Below are 16677 nucleotides of genomic sequence, written 5' to 3'. Positions count from 1 at the left end.
CGAGGGTTCGAAGGATTGCTACCGTTAGTGTAGGGCACCGTTCCAAACAAGCCATGTAGTTTAGATTTTAATTTTTCTGCAATTGTAATAGCTTGCGTGCTAACTTAACTTTTGTGCTATAAACATTTTTTTTTTGTAATGGTACCATGTAACCAATGCTATGCATTGTTTCTTTCATAGCGATAATAAGTAAAGTAATCCAATATCTTTCTCATTGTATTGTTCGCATCATTAAGCGTATTAAGTTCTTAGAACTTAAAGTTTTATTTGCATACAAACCAATGTATAACCGTTTATACTCCAAATATAATAACACTAACCAACACCAAACTATTGTGCACATAGCCAACGCTTATCATTGCATTATTAAGTAAATTATTCAGAGTCTTCCAAGTGAACCAACACTTAGGTTAGTGGGCAAGCAACCCCAATGCTTTTCGTTTATAGTCATTACTTGCAGTCTTCTAGTCTGTGAGAGTGCGTTGGTCTAGGCAAACCAATGCCTGCTACCCACCCTAAGATCTAGCCTTGTAACCAAACAGGCTTCTGCCACGCAAAAGCTAGAGATCATCCATTAAGGAGGCAGGATGCACGTAATAGCTGTCATATTGTGCGTTGAAATGTAACCAAACACTTCCATTCAAAAAATTAAATTTATTTATTGCAAAATAAATCAAATTCTCAAGTCATATCCAAATGAAAATTTATTGCAACCATGAAAGAAATACGATCTGTCTTAAAAGTAAACAAAGCAACATTTTAAAGGAACTAAAAAATGTAAATGTTTAAAAGTCGGGGTGATCAATCCCTAGTGCTGCAGCCTGACAATTATATGTAACATCTTTTCAAATTGGTTGCATGCTAAGTGCGGGGTATTCGTTCTTCATTTAATCCTGCTAGGATATAGGATCCCATTCTGCTTATTCCAATAACTTCATAAGGACCTTCCCAGTTTGGTCCCAACTTTCCAGTATTCTTTACCCGACTAGCCTCATTGTTACGCCACACATAATTTCCAACCCTGAATGACATAAGCTTAACGCGCTTGTTGTAGTACTTAGAGATCTTCTGCTTGTTAATAGCTTCTCGTATGGCAGCTATTTATTTACGTTCTCCTAGCATATCTAGATTAGCGTGCAAGCCTTCATCATTACTTGACTCGTCAAAGCTGCGTATGCGCTTCTTTGGAACCATTAATTCTGCGGGATTACTGCTTCAGTTCCGTAGACTAAGCTGAACGATGTTTCTCCTGTGCTGTTTTTATGAGTGGTACGATGCACCCACAAAACACTCGGGAGCTCATCGACCCACTCATTACCATACAAACCCGGGCGTGCCTTTATCCCCTTTACAATATCTCGGTTTATTACTTCACATTGGCCATTGGCCTGTGGGTGTGCGACCGAAGTGAAAGACTGCTTGATATTCAACTCCTGACACCAGCTCTTAAAAGGCTCGCCTTCAAACTGTGTACCATTGTCGCTGACAATTTCATTGGGGATACCAAACCTTCACAGAATATCTTCCCAAAAGAAGTTACGGATGCGCCTGTCGGTAATTGTTGCCAATGCCTTCGCCTCCACCCACTTGGTGAAATAATCAATTACCACCACTGATAATGCTAAAAAGGAACATATAATTAGTATCAATATCCTTCCAATATGTAAAGCTTTTAGTTACTATTATTCTATTTTTATGTAATAATCGTTTAAATAAATAAGTGCGAAGATAAAAGAAGAAAACGACGATTTGAAGACGCAAACGACCAAAAAGCTAAAAAGTACAAAGTACAATCCAAGTGGTTCAAATTATTGATGAGAAACGTCTAGAAATTACAAGAGTATAAGCCGCGAAACACAAAATACAAGATATCTAAGCGTACGTGTCATAACCCGTCCTTAACCATAAGAACGAGTTAGATAACGTATGATTTCATTGCGAGGTATTGACCTCTATATGCGACATTTTTAAAAGAACAACTGCATTTATTTTACATTACAAACCATAACTCTTATTTTAATACAAGCTTTAGACAATAAAAAGATGATTATCGTTTAGCGATAATCTTAGACTTACAAACTTTACATGTGATGATAACAATACGATTTCTAGCATATTTTACATTACAATTCCTCGGATATGCAGTTTTATTTTTGACACAAATATGCATACTCAAGATCTTGCTTAAATTCAACATGTTGCAGCGGAAGCTTTTAGTTATCACCTGAGAATAAACATGCTTAAAGCGTCAACATAAAGTTGGTGAGATATAGGTTTAATGCCGGTAGCAATATATATATATATATAGACCACAAGATTTCATATATAAACATTTTAATAAAAATATTCTAAGTGGTTGAGCACTTGGTAACCATACTTAACATTTAATCACGTCGCATATTCCCTTTATTATGAAATCTTACTACACCGTACCAAGTATAGTCACGAAACGAAGTACTGTGCAACCGTTGAATACTGGTCATCCAGTCCGGTTGGGGTTGTCAGGCCCGATAGATCTATCAACAGGATTCACGTTTACAATACCGCTGTAAATAATAGTTACCAAGCTACAGGGAAGTATGCCAGTGGTACAACTCAACGTAGAATATATTTTTCAGTTACTTGTGTCCATAACGTAAAACATAAAATACATGTATTCTCATCCCGAAATACTTAGAGTTTAAAAGTGGGACTATATACTCACTTTTGCCTTGAAGATATATATATTTTGACTTGGTCTCCGGTCGATATCACGAACCTATCCATATATAATTTATCAATATATTTTCATTTTAAACAATCGTCACATATATATACTTATAATACTTTTAATGTCTTCTTAGTCCGTAGTTAGCAATTCAATTTTTAATGGTTCATATTTAGGTGTTTAATAAATAAATAAAACCCCTATCGAAATAAATAAAACCCCCATCGTATTCGTATTGGTCAGGATTAATCTTGACCCACGGTACCGTGTTGTCAAATGACGTGTTGCGTACATAAAGTACCGGTGTTGTCAAATGACGTGTTGCGTACGTACATGAGGTCTTATGATTAATCTTCTCGTGTTGTTTACGGGTGATCCTGAAATATATAAAATTAAATTATGAGTACATATATATAAAATATCATGTTATTTTAGAAAGATGTGATTTATTTAATTTTTCTCCAATTATTTTCGTGACTAAACTAGTTTTGGATATCCGATCTTGTTTTAGTCATAGTTTCTTCGTTACAACTCCGTTTTCGTTGATTCAACTTGCCACTTCCTTGGATCGAGTCCTTCTTTAAGAATATGAACTGTAAATACCTTAGTTTGTATTCGAAATCACAGGTCATAGGTCAAATTTTGGTGAAACTTATGAAGTGAATCATTTTCCCTTATGTAAACAACATTAAATGATTATTTTTCTAAAAATACTTATACTTTGAGTTAAATCATGAAATTTTTATGTGTTATCATATTCATAGTAAATATCATTTTTCCAGAAAATAAACCTCCAATTCAAGGTTCAAAATAGTTTTTAATTATCCAACCCAAAACAGCCCCCGGTTGCACTCCGACGTCGTAAATTCAGTTTTTAAGGTGTTCTTTGAAAAACCAAGTTATACCTTGTTAAATTAGCATATATCTATGATATATTATAGGTCTTGAAGTATTTTAACAGTTAAGTTAGAAGGATCTATTTAGTTTGCAAACAAGTTTGAAATCATTCAAACTATGTTCTTGTTGTTAAAATTGTATACCATAAAATAAGATAGCTATTTATATATGAATCGAATAAGGTTATGAACAAAGTTACTACCTCAAGTTACTTGGACAAGGTTGCTGTAAAAGAGAAGTAAAAACCTAGAACCAAAAGAGTGATGGAGTTGAATGAGAGATTGGAAGTAAACTTGTGTTCTTGGAAGGATTCTTGAAGTGTTTTTGTAAGAGTTTTCTTATGATGATTAAGGCTTGTTTCTATGGCTAGATCTTCATGTTTTCTTGCTGAATTGATGAGGGTTCCTTATGGCTTTCAAGTAGGTGTGTTAGAGAGTAATTTGGAAGTGATAATGGTGAACTAGAATTGATATGGGGAAGGCCATATAAAACGTGAATGGGGGGGGACATGGACAAGTTTTCCTTTTGTTATTTTGTATGACTTTCAATGCTAGCATCCAATTTATAATTACCTTACACATAAGGCATGAACAAGGGCTGGTTGGTGGTGATTTGATGTGTATATACCAATAGTAAATACGTATAGAAGCTAGGTATGATACGAGTACATATACTCTAGATATACGTATAGAAATCTTGTGAAAACGGAACGAGGATTCAAATATAGCTATCTTTTGTGAATACACTTATATTGTTTTATGTATTTAAATCCTTAAAAGTGATTAAATACATTACTTATACGATATATGTATAAACATTATAGGTCATAAGTATTTATGTCAAATAACGTTACGTATGGTTATCGTTTTGAAAACTTAAGTTAGTAGTTTCAAAATATACTTATAACTTATTGTTATTAATACAAAATGAGGTATTACAACATTCTTAGATCATGTTAAATATGTATATATACATATATATACACAAACGTATAATTATCATATGTTATACAGTTCGTGATATCATCGGTCAACTAGACGGTCAAGCGTTGTGTAAAACTCTTTTCAAAAGATAATTCTCAACAATTTGGATTACTTATCATGTTGGTAAGTTTAATTTATATAAATATTAATCTTATAAGTATAGATTGATCAAAAAAGTCCGGGTCATTACTGTACCTACCCGTTAAATAAATTTCGTCCCGAAATTTTAAAATTGTACCTATTTTGCGTCATCGAGAAACAAGTGTGGATACTTTTGTTTCATCTGATCCTCTCATTCCCAAGTAAACTCAGGACCTCTTCAAGCATTCCAACGAACCTTAACGATCGGTATGTTGCTCTGCTTGAGCCATTTAACTTCACGGTCCATGATCTCGATTGGTTCTTCTATGAATTGTAGTTTCTCGTCAACTTGAATTTCTTCAATAGGAATGGTGAGGTCTTCTTTTGCAAGACACTTTTTAAGGTTCGAGACATGAAATGTATTATGTACTCCGGCGAGTTGTTGCGGTAACTCGAGTCGATAAGCTATCGGTCCGATGCGTTCGATAATTTTGAACGGGCCTACATACCTTGGGTTTAGTTTACCCCTTTTTCCAAAACGTATTACACCTTTCCAAGGTGACACCTTTAGCATAACCATGTCACCGATCTGAAACTTTAATGGTTTCCTTCGGACATCGGCGTAGCTCTTTTGGCGACTACGGGCTGTTTTCAATCTCTCCTTGATTTGTACTATCTTCTCAGTCGTTTCGTGTATGATCTCGGGACCAGTTAATTGTCGATCTCCTACTTCATTCCAACAAATAGGAGATCTACACTTCCTTCCGTACAATGCTTCGAATGGCGCAGCTTTAATGCTCGCATGATAACTATTATTATACGAGAATTCTGCTAATGGTAGATATTTATCCCATCCGTTTCCAAAATCGATCACACATGCCCTGAGCATGTCTTCAAGAGTCTGAATTGTTCTTTCACTCTGCCCGTCAGTTTGCGGATGATATGCGGTACTCATATCCAAACGAGTTCCTAGTGCCTCCTGTAGTGATTGCCAGAACTTTGAGGTAAATCTACTATCACGATCAGATATAATGGAAATAGGTATTCCATGCCTTGAAACTATTTCCTTTATATATAATCGTAATAATTTCTCCATTCTATCTGTTTCCTTTATAGGCAAGAAATGTGCAGATTTGGTAAGACGATCAACAATTACCCAAATGGTGTCGTATCCCTAGGCAGTCTTTGGTATCTTCGTGATGAAATCCATGGTAATACCGTCCCATTTCCATTCTGGAATTTCTGGTTGTTGAAGTAACCCTGACGGCTTCTGGTGTTCTGCTTTGACTTTGGAACAAGTTAAACATTCCCCAACATATGTTGCAACGTCTGTCTTTAAATTAGGCCACCAATAATGCGTCTTAAGATCTTGATACATCTTTCCAACTCCAGGATGTATCGAGTATCTTGTCTTATGTGCCTCGTTCAATATCAACTTCCTTAATCCACCCAACTTCGGTACCCAAATACGATTTGCAAAATATCGAGTTCCATCTTCCCGCATAACGAGTTGCTTCTCATACTTCTTCATTATTTCATTTCCTATATTTTCTTTAGTAAGTGCTTCTCGTTGAGCCTCTTTGATTTGTGAGTTGAGATTCATGCGAATTTTTATGTTCATCGCTCGAACTCGAATTGGTTCTCGTTCCTTTCTGCTTAAAGCATCGGCCACCACGTTCGCCTTCCCGGGATGATAACGAATTTCACAATCATAGTCGTTTATCAGCTCGACCCACCTACGTTGCCTCATGTTCAACTGTTTCTGATCAAAAATATGTTGAAGACTTTTATGATCAGTAAACACAGTGCATCTAACCCCATATAAGTAGTGTCTCCATATCTTCAACGCAAACACGTCTGCTCCCAGTTCTAGATCATGCGTCGTATAATTCCGCTCGTGAATCTTCAATTGTCGGGATGCGTATGCAATAAATTTCTTTCGTTGCATAAGAACACAACCAAAACCTTGTCGCGAAGCGTCACAATATATTTCAAAATCATCGTTCCCTTCAGGTAACAATAAAATAGGCACCGTAGTTAACTTCTTCTTCAGTAATTGAAATGCGTTCTCCTGCTCCAAGGTCCATTCGTATTTCTTCCCTTTTTGCGTTAATGCTGTCAACGGCTTAGCTATTCGAGAAAAATCTTGAATAAACCTTCTATAATAACCGGCTAAACCCAAAAATTGGCGTATCTGCATTGGTGTTTTAGGAGTCTCCCATTTTTCAATGGCCTCAATTTTAGCTGGATCAACCTGAATTCCTTTGCTACTAACAACGTGACCAAGAAATTGCACTTCTTTCAACCAGAAAGCACACTTAGAAAATTTAGCGTATAGCTGTTCTTTTCTCAACAACTCTAATATCAACCTTAAATGCTGCTCATGCTCTTGCTCACTCTTGGAATAGATAAGAATGTCATCAATGAAAACAATAACAAACTTATCTAAATATGGACTACAAACTCGATTCATGAGGTCCATGAATACAGCTGGCGCATTCGTCAATCCAAACGGCATGACCAAAAATTCATAATGACCGTAACGTATCCGAAAAGCAGTTTTCGGTATATCTTCTTCTTTGACGCGTAATTGATGATAGCCCGATCTTAGGTCAATTTTCGAGTACACACATGATCCTTGCAGTTGATCAAATAAGTCGTCAATTCTCGGTAATGGATACCGATTCTTGATAGTTAACTTATTTAATTCACGATAATCTATACACATCCTAAAAGATCCATCTTTCTTTTTAACAAATAGAATCGGAGCTCCCCACGGTGAAGTACTTGGTCGTATGAATCCACGATCCAGTAATTCTTTTAACTGACTCTGAAGTTCTTTTAACTCGGACGGTGCAAGTCTATATGGAGCACGGGCAACTGGTGCAGCTCCTGGTACTAAATCTATTTGAAATTCTACAGATCTAAATGGAGGTAATCCCGGCAACTCTTCCGGAAATACTTCAGGAAAATCTCTTGCCACAGGCACGTCATTGATGCACTTCTCTTTTTCTTTCTTTTCGACTTTATTAACATGTGCTAGAATAGCATAACATCCCTTTTCTAAACACTTCTTGGCTTTCAAACAGCTAATGAGTTTTAGCTTTGAGTTACCCTTCTCTCCATAAATCATCACCGGCATTTTATCCTTACAAGGAATGAGAATTGCCTTCTTGGCACACACAACTTTAGCTCCTACTTTGGACATCCAGTCCATGCCGACTATTACATCAAAACTTCCTAATTCTACGGGTATCAAATCAATCTTAAATGTTTCTCCGACTAAATTTATTTTACAATCACGGCAAATTTTATCGACTTTAATTAGTTTACCATTAGCTAACTCAATCATGTACTTAGCATCTAGAGGTAATGATGAACAATTCAATTTAGCGTGAAAGTCTCTAAACACTTAACTTCTATCAGCACCAGTATCAAATATAATAGATGCGGATAAGTTATTAATGGTAAACGTACCCGTAACAAGCTCCGGGTCTTCACACGCCTCTCTAGCATTAATAACAAATGCTCTTCCTCGTGCAGATCCATTATTCTTCTCTGGATTCGGACACTGGCTCTTATAATGACCCTGTTTTCCACACCCATAACAAGTAATGGTAGCCAAAGCAGTTCTATTTGCATTGGTGGCAGGAGTCTTGGTACCATTTGTATTTGTAACGAGAGCCCTACAATCTTCAGCAAGATGACCCTTTCGATTACATTTGTTGCATACCACGTTACAGTAGCCAGAGTGATGTTTGTGGCATCGGTTACATAAAGGATTTTGTCCTTTGTAACCAAAGCTTAAACCACTACCCGCACCTTGCGTGATTTCTTGTTTCTTAAAAGATTGTTGTTGGTTACCTCGATCATAATTTCCATTCCACTTTCTTTTGTTACCTGATACCTTCACATCAGTATTGGATACTTTCTTATCCATGATGACCTGATCCATTAGCTCGTTTGCCATGGTTATAGCTTCATGAATTGTCTTAGGTTTCGATGCTGTAACATTTGCCTTGACCTTTTTGGGCAAACCATCTTTGTACATTTCAATCTTCCGTTCTTCGGTTGGAACCAATTCAGGACATAGCAAAACTAATTCCATGAATCGCTGATTGTAGTTGGTGATTTCAGTACCAATAACCTTCAGACTTCGTAATTCATCTTCCAACTTCCTAACCTCGTTCCTTGGACAATATTCGTTGATTAACATTGTTTTGAATTCTTCCCATGGAGTATCATAAGCTATATCTCCTCCTACAGCCTTCACAAAATTTTTCCACCACGTGAGTGCACTATCTTGTAAAGTGCACGATGCATACTTGGTCATGTCCTTCTCAACACAACCACTGATTTTAAACACAGTCTCCATCTTTTCTATCCACCGGGTTAAACCGATCGGTCCTTCTGTTCCACTGAATGATGAGGGCTTGCAAGCTTGAAAAGTTTTGTAGGTGCATCCTACACGAGGATTTGGGTTAACTGCAGCAGCTCTTGCAGCCTCGACCCATAACATTCTGTCGTTCACTCACTGATTGATGAGTTCCTGGATTTCTTGTTTCGTCATTCGGTTCAATCGCGCCATAATCTTCAATAAGAATGAAAAAAAATAATTATTCACATGGAATATTATAGATGTAGTATGTATTTACAGTACATCGTAGCTTATTAATAATATGAACCAGTTATTATTATAAAAGCCTTTTCTTCTTATTAGCATTTTATAATTATATCTAGGGTAGTACCTACCCGTTAAAGTTCATACTTAATAGCTTAGTACGAAAATCAATTACTACCACCCAAATAATACTTAACCATGGAAAATTATTGCATTTCACACTTCACTATTTTACATATGCTTATCTTACATCGAACATTAAGCAAACCACACTAATAATATTATACAAAACATTATATGATCCCATGGTTTAATACGGCAGCGCATCGTTTGGTCTATTTTCTAGGACGTTTAGGTTCAAAGAATCGCTTAACGCTTATCCTGGCTGTCTGCCTATATTTTGGCGGTGTCTCCCTATATTTTGGCTGTGGGGCTGAAGAACTAGATGCCGGGATAGAACAAATAGGAATAGCGGGAATAGGGGTGGTAGTGTCTAGTGGAGTTGGTGCCACATCATCCTCTTCGGGATTTGAATTTTCTAATTCATTAGCCTTTCGTTTCTTTCCTAGTTCGAACTTGTCTTTCGTAATTTCCTGTATTTCTTCCTCGGGTTCACTTTCCTCCTCGGGTTCACTTTCCTCCTCGGGTTCACTTTCCTCCTCGGGTTCACTTTCAGGGTTCTCTATAGTCGGTTCATCCGGAATTTGTGAGTCTTCCCCAAAGATATTATTTTCGTCATCGGATAGGTTAATGACTGGAACACCATCTGAAGATTCTGGTTCAGAGTCGCTGAATGTGATAACAAGTTTTGAGCCCGACATCTATCACACAACAACTAACCCATTAGTACTACATAATATTTACATATGAATTTTAACCAACAATGATAAGCAATGGTTTTTAAATCAGACCCGGTCAAAGTCCAGACTTACTAATGTATCCTAACGACTTATCAGTTAGACACACTAATGCAAACCTGGTTCGCTAAGACCAACGCTCTGATACCACATGTCATAACCCGTCCTTAGCCATAAGAACGAGTTAGATAACGCATGATTTCATTGCTAGGTATTGACCTCTATATGCGACATTTTTAAAAGAACAACTGCATTTATTTTACATTACAAACCATAACTCTTATTTTAATACAAGCTTTAGACAATAAAAAGATGATTATCGTTTAGCGATAATCTTAGACTTACAAACTTTACATGTGATGATAACAATACGATTTCTAGCATATTTTACATTACAATTCCTCGGATATGCAGTTTTATTTTTGACACAAATATGCATACTCAAGATCTTGCTTAAATTCAACATGTTGCAGCGGAAGCTTTTAGTTATCACCTGAGAATAAACATGCTTAAAGCGTCAACATAAAGTTGGTGAGATATAGGTTTAATGCCGGCAGCAATATATATATATATATATATATATATATATATATATATATATATATATATATATATATATATATATATATATATATATATAGACCACAAGATTTTATATATAAACATTTTAATAAAAATATTCTAAGTGGTTGAGCACTTGGTAACCATACTTAACATTTAATCACGTCGCATATTCCCTTTATTATAAAATTTTACTACACCGTACCAAGTATAGTCACGAAACGAAGTACTGTGCAACCGTTGAATACTGGTCGTCCAGTCCGGTTGGGGTTGTCAAGCCCGATAGATCTATCAACAGGATTCGCATTTACAATACCGCTGTAAATAATAGTTACCAAGCTACAGGGAAGTATGCCAGTGGTACAACTCAACGTAGAATATATTTTTCAGTTACTTGTGTCCATAACGTAAAACATAAAATACATGTATTCTCATCCCGAAATACTTAGAGTTTAAAAGTGGGACTATATACTCACTTTTGCCTTGAAGATATATATATTTTGACTTGGTCTCCGGTCGATATCACGAACCTATCCATATATAATTTATCAATATATTTTCATTTTAAACAATCGTCACATATATATACTTATAATACTTTTAATGTCTTCTTAGTCCGTAGTTAGCAATTCAATTTTTAATGGTTCATATTTAGGTGTTTAATAAATAAATAAAACCCCCATCGAAATAAATAAAACCCCCATCGTATTCGTATTGGTCAGGATTAATCTTGACCCACGGTACCGTGTTGTCAAATGACGTGTTGCGTACATAAAGTACCGGTGTTGTCAAATGACGTGTTGCGTACGTACATGAGGTCTTATGATTAATCTTCTCGTGTTGTTTACGGGTGATCCTGAAATATATAAAATTAAATTATGAGTACATATATATAAAATATCATGTTATTTTAGAAAGATGTGATTTATTTAATTTTTTTCCAATTATTTTCGTGACTAAACTAGTTTTGGATATCCGATCTTGTTTTAGTCATAGTTTCTTCGTTACAACTCCGTTTTCGTTGATTCAACTTGCCAATTCCTTGGATCGAGTCCTTCTTTAAGAATATGAACTGTAAATACCTTAGTTTGTATTCGAAATCACAGGTCATAGGTCAAATTTTGGTGAAACTTATGAAGTGAATCATTTTCCCTTATGTAAACAACATTAAATGATTATTTTTCTAAAAACACTTATACTTTGAGTTAAATCATGAAATTTTTATGTGTTATCATATTCATAGTAAATATCATTTTTCCAGAAAATAAACCTCCAATTCAAGGTTCAAAATAGTTTTTAATTATCCAACCCAAAACAGCCCCCGGTTGCACTCCGACGTCGTAAATTCAGTTTTAAGGTGTTCTTTGAAAAACCAAGTTATACCTTGTTAAATTAGCATATATCTATGATATATTACAGGTCTTGAAGTATTTTAAAAGTTAAGTTAGAAGGATCTATTTAGTTTGCAAACAAGTTTGAAATCATTCAAACTATGTTCTTGTTGTTAAAATTGTATACCATAAAATAAGATAGCTATATATATATGAATCGAATAAGGTTATGAACAAAGTTACTACCTCAAGTTACTTGGACAAGGTTGCTGTAAAAGAGAAGTAAAAACCTAGAACCAAAAGAGTGATGGAGTTGAATGAAAGATTGGAAGTAAACTTGTGTTCTTGGAAGGATTCTTGAAGTGTTTTTGTAAGAGTTTTCTTATGATGATTAAGGCTTGTTTCTATGGCTAGATCTTCATGTTTTCTTGCTGAATTGATGAGGGTTCCTTATGGCTTTCAAGTAGGTGTGTTAGAGAGTAATTTGGAAGTGATAATGGTGAACTAGAATTGATATGGGGAAGGCCATATAAAACGTGAATGGGGGGGGGGGGGGACATGGACAAGTTTTCCTTTTGTTATTTTGTATGACTTTCAATGCTAGCATCCAATTTATAATTACCTTACACATAAGGCATGAACAAGGGCTGGTTGGTGGTGATTTGATGTGTATATACCAATAGTAAATACGTATAGAAGCTAGGTATGATACGAGTACATATACTCTAGATATACGTATAGAAATCTTGTGAAAACGGAACGAGGATTCAAATATAGCTATCTTTTGTGAATACACTTATATTGTTTTATGTATTTAAATCCTTAAAAGTGATTAAATACATTACTTATACGATATATGTATAAACATTATAGGTCATAAGTATTTATGTCAAATAACGTTATGTATGGTTATCGTTTTGAAAACTTAAGTTAGTAGTTTCAAAATATACTTATAACTTATTGTTATTAATACAAAATGAGGTATTACAACATTCTTAGATCATGTTAAATATGTATATATACATATATATACACAAACGTATAATTATCATATGTTATACAGTTCGTGATATCATCGGTCAACTAGACGGTCAAACGTTGTGTAAAACTCTTTTCAAAACATAATTCTCAACAATTTGGATTGCTTATCATGTTGGTAAGTTTAATTTATGTAAATATTAATCTTATAAGTATAGATTGATCGAAAAAGTCCGGGTCATTACAGTACGAAAAGTCGTTCGAAAATCCAGAACCGAGACATGAACCAACTATCAACGTGTGACTCAACGGAGCTAAAATTACAAGTCAACTATGCACATGAATATAATATTATATATAATTAATTATATATATATATATTATATATTATTTTAATCAAAGAGCCCACGTTTAATTCATTTGGTGAGCTGGAATCCGAAGCTCCGCACTCGCGGAGCTGTGAAGCACAAAACCTCCACACTCGCGGAGCTGTACAGTTCAAAGTGGACCTATAAAAGGCCGCGCATTCTGATCAATTTCCTTACACTTTTTTCTTTTTCTTTCTTCAATCTATCGATATATATATATATATATATATATATATATATATATATATATATATATATATATATATATATATATATATATATATATAATTTTAAAGTTTAATTTAATAATAATAATAATAATAATAATAATAATAAGGTTATTGTAAGAAATGTTCTACGGGTTTTAAAGTCGGAACTCTGTCCGTGTAACGCTACGCGATAAATAATCACTGTAAGCTATGTTCTTCCTTTTTAAATTAATGTATCGTAACTAAGTTATTATTATGCTTATTTGAGCCGAAGTAATCGTGATGTTAGACTAAATATTAAGATTGGGTTATTGGATTTTGTACCATAATTAGGGTTTGGACAAAAGACCGACACTTGTGAACATTAGACTATTGACTATTAATAGGTAGGGGGTATTGTCTAATTGAATGATAACTCATTGGAACCTGTCGAACCTATCTTCAAATTAGTTAATTTAATAATTATTAAATTGATTACGAATGTCCTATTTAGTGACGTTTATACGACATCATTTACAATCATTTAATTAATCAATTGGATTGGGTAATTGATTATTCATTATGGCCAAAGTGAATAAACTAATGTATCATGGACTAATTAAAACAGGGGTGGATTACATACAAGGATAATTGATGTAATTGTTAACAAAGTATTAAAACCTTGAATTATACGCAGTCGATAACCTGGTGTAATCATTAAACAAAGTATTAAAACCTTGTTACAGTTCGAATCCCTAATTAGTTAGAATATTTGACTTCGGGAATAAGATTAATTTGACGAGCATTTTATAATTATGACCGATGGACTATTATACACAAAAACCAGATAGGTATCAAATAAATCCAAGACAAAGGACAATTAACCCAGATAAATAAATTAAAATCAAAACGTCAAACATCATGATTACGGAAGTTTAAATAAGCATAATATTTTTATTTCATATTTCATCGTACCTTTATTTACTGTCATTTTAATTACTGCAATTTACTTTATCGCAATTTAAATTCTGTCATTTATATTATTGTCATTTATCTTTACGCTTAATTTAAAATCGACAAACCGGTCATTAAATGGTAAAACCCCCCTTTTATAATAATAATAATACTACTATATTAACAATATATATATATATATATATATATATACAAATATAATTGTTTAAAAATATAGTGTACGCAATAAGTCGTCTCCCTGTGGAACGAACCGGACTTACTAAAAACTACACTACTCTACGATTAGGTACACTGCCTATAGTGTTGTAGCAAGGTTTAAGTATATCCCATCTATATAAATAAATAAAACATTGTGTAAATTGTATCGTATTTTGTAATAAAAATAATAGTATTACGTACTACACCGCTGCACACATCAACCACCAAGAATTTTATTCCTCCTGAGCAAGTAATGATGGTGTAAATACTGTAAAAGCGCATATATTGCAAAGTATTACACAAGTGTTTTATTTCGAGCGTACCTGAGCATGCAGTAATATGACCGATAATGTCGATGGCCCACTTGCTGAATGGCCATGATGCCGTTATTGGTATCATGGGATGCCGTGGTGCTCGACTTATTAGCACGTGCTATTGACATGATTGGCATGTCCTTACAATTTCTGCTGCGTTGCTGTGAATGGAGGGCCAGTAATACCCTATACACATCACCTTTGCAGCAATCGTTCTGTACCCAGAGTGTAAAGCACAAGAGCCTTCGTGAACTTCTCAAAGCACCACTTTAGCTTGATTAGGTCCAATGCACAACAGGCTTGGGCCTAAATAAGATTTCCTGTATAAAACACCTTCGATTAATGCATACATGGGAGCTTTTATGCGGATCTTTCGCGCTTCTTTTTCATCTGCTGGGAGTTCACCCTCGGTTAGGAATTTCACCAATAGTATCATCCAATTTGGGCTTTCCTCGTCGATGGGCGCAAAAAGTGATTTCTCATCAATAGATTTTTCTGTTAACACGTTAACCCATACGTTTTTGCGTAGATGATCGAAAGCTAGAACAACTAACTTGCTTAATGTGTCCGCTTTCTTGTTCTGCCCCTTTGGTATCTGCATTAACCTAAAAATATCAAATTCGTTCGCTAATTTATGTACCATTTCCATGTATCGTTGCATGGAGGCTTCATGTGCCCCAAACGATTCATTGACCTGGTTAGCGACCAACTGCAAGTCAACATATGTGTCCAAGTGCTTTATTCTGAGTTGTTGCGCTATGTAGATTCTAGACAGTAATGCTTCATACTCGAACTCATTGTTGGTCACAGCAAATGTGAATCAGAGTGCATATGTATGCTCCTCTTCGTCGGGACTTGTAAGGACCAATCCAGCGCCAGCGCCTTCAGGCCCACAAGCTCCATCCGTATATAGTTCTCAGACCTGATTCTTTTCACATCCAGTTGTAGTACTTTCTGCGAGTGCCTCTACTTCTCCCGTTGTTTCAGCCAAATAATCTGCAAGTATCTGGCCTTTTACCGCCGTACGCGGGGAGTAATTGATTTCATGCTCTCCCAATTCAATGGCCCATTTGGCCAATCTACCCGAAACCTCAGGCTTGTACAATACCTGTCATCACATGTTATCAGCTGATGTGCAAAACGTGATATATGAATTGTTGTATGAAATAGTATGGAAAAATACCGATTAAAGATTGCTACACATGAAATGTCCCGTTCTTATTGATTAAAGTCGTAATCATTCAACAATTCAATCCACCTACGCTGCCTCATATTCAGTTGTTTCTGATTAAATATGTGTTGAAGACTTTTGTGGTCGGTATATATAATACTTTTGACCCCATATAAGTAGTGCCTCCAAGTCTTTAATGCAAAAACAACCGCGTCTAATTCCAAATCATGCGTCGTATAATTTTGCTCGTGAATCTTCAATTGTTTAGACGCATAAGCAATCACCTTCGTCCGTTGCATTAATACACAACTGAGACCTTGCTTTGATGCATCACAATAAATCACAAAATCATCATTCCCTTCAGGCAATGACAATATAGGTGCCGTAGTTAGCTTTTTCTTCAATAGTTGAAACGCCTTCTCTCGTTCATCCTTCCATTCAAATTTC

The 16677-nt window shown here is 35.1% G+C and overlaps 1 protein-coding gene across 1 annotated transcript; it reads right to left on the bottom strand.

Moving 5' to 3' along the window:
- Nucleotides 1-1193: 1193 nt before the first annotated feature.
- LOC139889746 (uncharacterized) lies at nt 1194-15187 on the bottom strand. Its single transcript, XM_071872681.1, has 2 exons — nt 15069-15187; nt 1194-1482 (listed from the first exon to the last, which is right to left on the bottom strand). Exons 1-2 carry the CDS (start codon nt 15185-15187, stop codon nt 1194-1196), a joined length of 408 nt encoding a protein of 135 aa, XP_071728782.1.
- Between the last annotated feature and the right edge of the window lie 1490 nt (nt 15188-16677).

Source organism: Rutidosis leptorrhynchoides, chromosome 2 (genome assembly GCF_046630445.1).
Source record: "Rutidosis leptorrhynchoides isolate AG116_Rl617_1_P2 chromosome 2, CSIRO_AGI_Rlap_v1, whole genome shotgun sequence".
NCBI lineage: Eukaryota > Viridiplantae > Streptophyta > Magnoliopsida > Asterales > Asteraceae > Rutidosis > Rutidosis leptorrhynchoides.
Note: the sequence above shows the minus strand (reverse complement) of the source record. Positions and strands in the feature narration are given on the sequence as shown.

Excerpts from the sequence above, each read along its gene's own strand:
- LOC139889746 (XM_071872681.1), bottom strand. The coding sequence starts at position 15,187 with ATGTCAATAGCACGTGCTAATAAGTCGAGCACCACGGCATCCCATGAT. Across the intron at positions 1,483-15,068 it reads TCATATTACTGCATGCTCAG|CGACAATGGTACACAGTTTG; the intron begins GTACGCTCGAAA and ends TGAAATTGTCAG.